Source organism: Lottia gigantea (genome assembly GCF_000327385.1).
Source record: "Lottia gigantea unplaced genomic scaffold LOTGIsca_31, whole genome shotgun sequence".
Lineage (NCBI taxonomy): Eukaryota > Metazoa > Mollusca > Gastropoda > Lottiidae > Lottia > Lottia gigantea.
Window position 1 is genome coordinate 2,757,905 of NW_008709027.1, and position 6,883 is coordinate 2,764,787.

Sequence of the window (6,883 nt, forward strand, 5' to 3'; positions counted from 1 at the left end):
CTTATCGAGATCATCGAAATATTCAACAAGAATAGTGCAATGGACTAACAGAATAATTGCTTGTCTTCGCAGCAATGTAGCTACCGGTCTGTTTTCAAGACTCCCGATGACATGATAAACATATTTCTACCTACGACTTCACTGTGGTCCTATTCATATCTTTGTGCATTAGTTTTTTTAGAGTTATCTCCTATCAATGACTCTATAAATCTTAACCAATCCGTACAAGTCAGACTACTTCTTGTTGATGTTTTAATGGCTGCCAATGTCTTGTCAAAAGGTTAAAATGGATTGAAATCAATAATTTTTACCGTGTTATGGTACTAGTATCGCTAAGCCAAAACAAACTTAATTAAGGATGGGTGGGGCTCTAACTTCCCGTAGAAATACGGGTGTTGAATCTGTAGATTTGTCTTCCAACAACGCTTACAGATATCCTCCAAAATCAGGTAACGTACATTCCGTTATAAATGTCATTCGCGTTAGTTTCACACTCAGAATCAGTACTCAATCAGTCTGAGAATTATCCACACCTTTAAGGCAATTGGAAGGTTTGTGGTTAACTGCCTGTTTAGCTTTATTCCACTACCCTACCAGCTTTCATCAATACATGCCCTTAATAAACACTGGCACCATTACTCTTTGACAGTAATCTCAGATTTTAATTTTTTTCTGTCACTGAAACTGTCAGTGTGAGTTCACTAAATATATGCATCAAGCATCAAGTTACTTGCTGAAGAACAGATGATAGAACACTTGTTACTTGCTGGAGGACAGATGAATTTGTCTACCAATAATGAAGGCATTAGAGGTCAGTTTTTTCTATGGTTTCAGGAAATTATTTTGGAAATCATTTCGTCATGGGAGGAGAAAGATTTGACTCTCCTCAACCTGGTGAATATTTATTTGGTGAATGTGATGATTTGAATTTTTTGGGAAATAAACCCATACCAGTAAGTCTACATCTCGATCTTTACCAATCTGTTTAGTAGAAGGGCAAAGTAGAAGATTAATATGACAGGTATCATGGTAATTTTCCAGATGCAAAGATCTAACATCTTAAATAGACTATATGTTATTTCTAGTATTTCATTATTAATTTTAGTTTAAGTTTACACTTTCCAACATGTAGCATCATAACATGTTTTTAGTTTTAAATCAATGTAATTTTATTTTTAGTTTCCTTATCCAGTGCCAGCTGGTAATGAACCAATTAAAACATTAAAAAGTCTAGTAAACATCAGAAAGGATTCATTACGACTTGTTAAGTAAGTAATTAGTCTCCAATAATTTCATTTTCACTATCAAATATGAAGTTTTACATTTTAGAGAATAGCTGGTTATATGACTTTTAGAGATCATTAAGGGAATGTCAGTTTTGATGCAGTGAGATCTCATTGAGGCTGCTACTTTATGATTCATTTTGAGGATTAATTGATTAGGATTTGTTAGAGGGATAGCTTTATTAAAATCATAGGTTTTCAAGTGCATCATTGTTCTCAAGCTGTATTATAAAATGCTATGAATGAAGTTGATGTTGTTTTTAATTGTTTTTATAATTTGTAGGTATGATCCAGCTGAGAATCTACTTCATGACAAAGAAGACACAACACAACTTTATAATCTAGAATTTACTTACGATGCAGATGCTAGGTGCTCAATAAGAATATTGTATTTTGCTACAGAAGAAATTGTTAATGGACAGGTTGTGTAAGTGATTTTTTTCTTACAGCTGATCATTAACCTAATGTTTGATGTAAAATGAGCAAAATTGATAAAGTCTGCACTATAATGATTAAGGGAGAAGGCAACTCAGTGGGACAGTTTGTTTAACTATTGTGCAATCACTTGTTTTTCTTTGGCTGGTAAAAAGTTAGAATGTATGATATAAATAAATAATATTATTTCATGTGAAAGATGTAATTTCATGTTTCTTTGTCTTTGTGATACTGTAATCTAGGTACCATCCTAAAGACCCAAATATGACATCTGATGTATTTCATTGTAAACGTGGTACAGGACTAGTATTTAGTCAACCAACACATTTTATAAGACCAAACAGATTTACTCTTGACGAGGTATGTTTATTGTTTTAGAATCCTTCTTTCTTTTGTTAGTGATGTCACCAGAGAGAGTAATTATTGTTTTATAAATTCTTATGCATATATATACTGTTATATAGATATTTCAAAATATACCATGTAAATCAATGCACCAACCCATTTTAAATAACTGTTGTAAAATGAAAATAAATTGAGATAAAAAGATAGATAGAAGATTATGGTGGTTATCATTGTGACTATCTGTATATTGATTTATAATTAAGTTATAAAAGTGTCAGAATATAATATTTATTGTACAAGTATGATATTATATTGTAGTGGATGTATAATCCTGATAAAGAAATTATACCAGTTGTTATACAATGTATTGTAGAAGAGGAAGGTAATATGACTATTAGTCACAAATAAAGGAGTAAAAATTAATATGTGCAAATAAAACTTGAAACCATTTGAGTAAATGAAAATGATACCTTTAAAAGTCCCCATAGAAGATCTTTACTGATTCAAATTCCTTTTGTCTGTGATGCAGATTGTGGGAGGTTGAGAATGTTCTGTTGTCTGAGAGATGGAAAAATAGATATTTATCTATTCTAAAAAATACTTTGGTGAATCATAGCATATGAATAGCTTTGCCTATCCTCATTTCCTTAGAGATCAAGTTTGACATGACAAATATCAAAATATATAAAATATTTTGGATATTTTAGAGCATGCTGGTCATGCCCATATGACATTTGCTGTGATAGATCAAAATTCAGAAGGAGGTTACACAATTAAACCATTAAAACAAAAACAATTTGTTGATGGTTTATGTTATTTATTACAAGAAATTTATGGTATCGAAAATAAGAATGTAGAAAGATCAAAGGTGGGTGAGCATAAAGTGAAGATCAAGTTTGAATTAGAGCACTTTTTACCCTTTTATTTCTGTCAATTTTCAAGTTAAATCTTTGCCAAAAGAACGCCTTCTGATTGATAAATTTATTATGCATATGTGAATATCATTCACATTAATTGTTGAAAAGGTTGGTCACAGAAGTTTGATCTTTAATCTTACATGGCTGGTAAATAAAACCAAATCATCATCTCTGATCTTACCTGTCTTGTATTTCTATGAACAGGAAGATCCAGATGATGAGTTAGAAGACAGTGGTGCTGAATGTGTGATATGTATGTCTGATATGAGAGATACATTAATATTACCATGTAGACATCTATGTTTATGCAGTGGTTGTGCAGAATCCTTGCGATATCAAGCTAGTATGTGTCCTATATGTCGAGTTAAGTTTAGAGCCTTGTTACAAATACGAGCTATGAGAAAGAAAGGTACAGGGATGGTAAGAACATGTTTTGTGATCTTGAATATAAAAGAACAGTTGCACCATTTTTGGGGGTTGATTTGAATCTTGGAATTTATGTAAATAGTACTAGAAATTTACAAAAATCATATAATTCCTTCAAAAATATCTCAAACTTGGAATTTCTATACATATGGCAGTGTCTCATAAAAAGACAACTCGTCTTTTTCACTTGCACATGAGGATAATTTTGGACACACGTGGATTTTAAGGTTCAAATTTCGACGGTGAGCTGTGAACACTATTACTGATCGGCTAAGCTAAAAAATTCCTGTTTCTAATACTAAAGTTGGTCAAAAAAATGGCACACCTGTCCCTTTACAAATAATAATTAGATCCAGTTAAAACTTTCAGTGCTATGTAAGAGCATATGTAAGCAAGTGTAACAACAAGTAGTGGCATGATTGAGTGGCACATAACTTTGAGCCAGTGCAATAACTCTAGTTGCTGTCACCTCTCAACCTCTAACATTTAAGATAGCTTGCCAGGCAAGGTAATATACGCCCACTGATAGCTTTGTTTGAAATTGAATATTTGTTAGAAAATAGCAAACATAGACACCAGGAACTATTCAACTTATACCCAAATCCATCACAAACTGTGCCATCACAAGTTAAAAATCAAACACATTTGTAAGAATAACGGCAATAACTTGTATTTTATATTTCAAAAGGTTTAGTTTTGATTGTGATCAATTTCATCAAGTTGTCAAATTTGTTTTAGACTTCTGCTTTGTAGAATAAAAATTACGTGTTTTACAAGATTTTTGATCAGATTTATCCTTGGGTGATTTCAATAAGTCTGTCAAGAATTGTGTATTTGCAGATTATATTCAAAAATATAGGCAATAATTCATACTACATATTTTTCGATTTCCCTGATTTTTCTATAGGGTTTATCCTTGGGTGATAACGAACACTCATATCAAGTTTCGTCAAAATCTGTCAAGAATTGGAGTTTTTACGAGCTAAAAATTGAATGGTTTGCAAGAACAAGGGCAATAATTCATACTAAATATTTTTCCTATAGTAGCCTACTTATCCAGCAACTCAATTCAATCTTCCAAGAAACAAAACCTTTCCCCTATGACCCATGTTTAATTTCATTTTTGTATCAGCACAATTGGTGAAAATGAAATGATTAAGCAAACCTTTTCTCTTGAATGACATTTATAAAATGAAATCAGATAAACTGCTGCATCTTGGGATGTCACATGACTAAGCTATGATTGGATATCTGTCTTGGATTTTCCACTTGGTCTAGTTATAGTATCTTATGATGCTGTACATGTATGGTGGCTGGTTAGGGACATGTTAAATGATTAAATTAAATTTTCTTATTTGTTAACCAAAATAGTTTCTCAGGAAATAATGACATCTATTGTAAATTGTGATTATGAACAAAAAAATTGTGACTTGTAGAGTATGTCAAGAATTGTTCCTCCTAGAGTGTTTACGAGCTAAAAATTGAACGCGTTTTCAAGAACAAGGGCAATAATTCATACTACATATTTTTCGATTTCCCTGATTTTTCTATAGGGTTTATCCTTGGGTGAATACGAACACTCATACCAAGTTTCTTCAAAATCTGTCAAGAATTGTGCCTTCTAGAGTGTTTACGAGCTAAAAATTGAACGGTTTGCAAGAGCAAGGGCAATAATTCATACTAAATATTATTCGATTTCGCTGATTTTCAATAGGGTTTACCCTTGGGTGATTACAAACACTCATACGAAGTTTCGTTAAAATCCATCAAGAATTGTGCCCTGTAGAGTGATTACGAGCTAAAAATTGAACGTGTTTTCAAGAACAAGGGCAATAATTCATACTAAATATTTTTTGATTTCGCTGATTTTCAATAGGGTTTATTCTTGGGTGATTACGAACACTCATAACAAGTTCCGTTAAAATCCTTCAAGAATTGTGCCTTCTAGAGTGTTTACGAGCTAAAAATTGAACACGTTTTCAATGACAAGGGCAATAATTCATACTAAATATTTTTTGATTTCGCTGATTTTCAATAGGGTTTATCCTTGTGTGATTACGAATACTCATACCAAGTTTCGTTAAAATCCTTCAAGAATTGTGCCTTCTAGAGTGTTTATGGGCTAAAAATTGAATGCGTTTTCAAGAACAAGGGCAATAATTCATACTAAATATTTTTCGATTTCGCTGGTTTCAATAGGGTTTATCCTTGGGTGATTAGGAACACTCATACCAAGTTTCCTTAAAATCCTTCAAGAATTATGCCTTCTAGAGTGTTTACAAGCTAAAAATTGAACTGTTTGCAAGAACAAGGGCAATAATTCATACTAAATATTTTTCAATTTCGCTGATTTTCAATAGGGTTTATCCTTAGGTGATTACAAACACTCATACGAAGTTTCGTTAAAATCCATCAAGAATTGTGCCCTGTAGAGTGATTACGAGCTAAAAATTGAACGTGTTTTCAAGAACAAGGGCAATAATTCATACTAAATATTTTTTGATTTCGCTGATTTTCAATAGGGTTTATCCTTGGGTGATTACGAACACTCATACCAAGTTTCGTTAAAATCCTTCAAGAATTATGCCTTCTAGAGTGTTTACAAGCTAAAAATTGAACGCGTTTTCAAGAACAAGGGCAATAATTCATACTTAATATTTTTCGATTTCGCTGATTTTCAATAGGGTCTATCCTTGGGTGATAACGAACACTTATACCAAGTTTCGTCAAAATCTGTCAAGAATTGTGCCTTCTAGAGTGTTTACGAGCAAAAATTGAACGTGTTTGCAAAAACAAGGGCAATAATTCATACTAAATATTTTTCGATTTCGCTGATTTTCAATAGGGTTTATCCTTGGGTGATTACGAAAACTGATACCAAGTTTCGTTAAAATCCTTCAAGAATTATGCCTTCTAGAGTGTTTACGAGCTAAAAATTAACAAGGGCAATAATTCATGCTAAATATTTTTCGATTTCGCTGATTTTCAATAGGGTTTATCCTTGGGTGATTGCGAAAACACATACCAAGTTTCTTTAAAATCTGTCAAGAATTGTGCCCTGTAGAGTGTTTACGAGCAATTGTGGACGGACGGACGGACGGACCGACGGACATGGGTGATGACAATATACGCCCCCCATTTCATGTGGGCGTATAAAAATTGTTGAAGATTTTGTGTTATGATTTGCTATTAAGTTTGTTTAGATTCTATTCCGTTTCTTAACAGAATATATCTGAAATTCAGCTATTCTTACTTTCCCATTCAGATATACTATTAATATTTCTTCATCAATAGTTTGACTTGAGAATATTAGGTAGCTATTCTGTCTGACTGTAGTTAATTCCTGGCAATATGACTAAATTCTTTTAAATACTGTGTTATTAACAGGGTGATGGAGAAGAGAATACATGTAATCAAGAAGGTGTACCACCAGGTTATGAAGCTGTATCATTAATAGAGGCATTGAATGGTCAGATA

The 6,883-nt window shown here is 32.5% G+C and overlaps 1 protein-coding gene across 1 annotated transcript; it reads left to right on the top strand.

Moving 5' to 3' along the window:
• Positions 1-364: 364 nt before the first annotated feature.
• On the top strand, positions 365-6,883 carry LOTGIDRAFT_93698 (hypothetical protein; the record flags this gene model as incomplete). The annotated part of the gene is made up of 10 exons (XM_009057847.1): positions 365-449; positions 835-953; positions 1,180-1,268; positions 1,567-1,710; positions 1,961-2,078; positions 2,382-2,445; positions 2,771-2,935; positions 3,189-3,415; positions 6,399-6,459; positions 6,828-6,883. Coding segments are annotated over 10 exons (1,128 nt in total), but the record flags the coding sequence as incomplete, so codon positions are not given.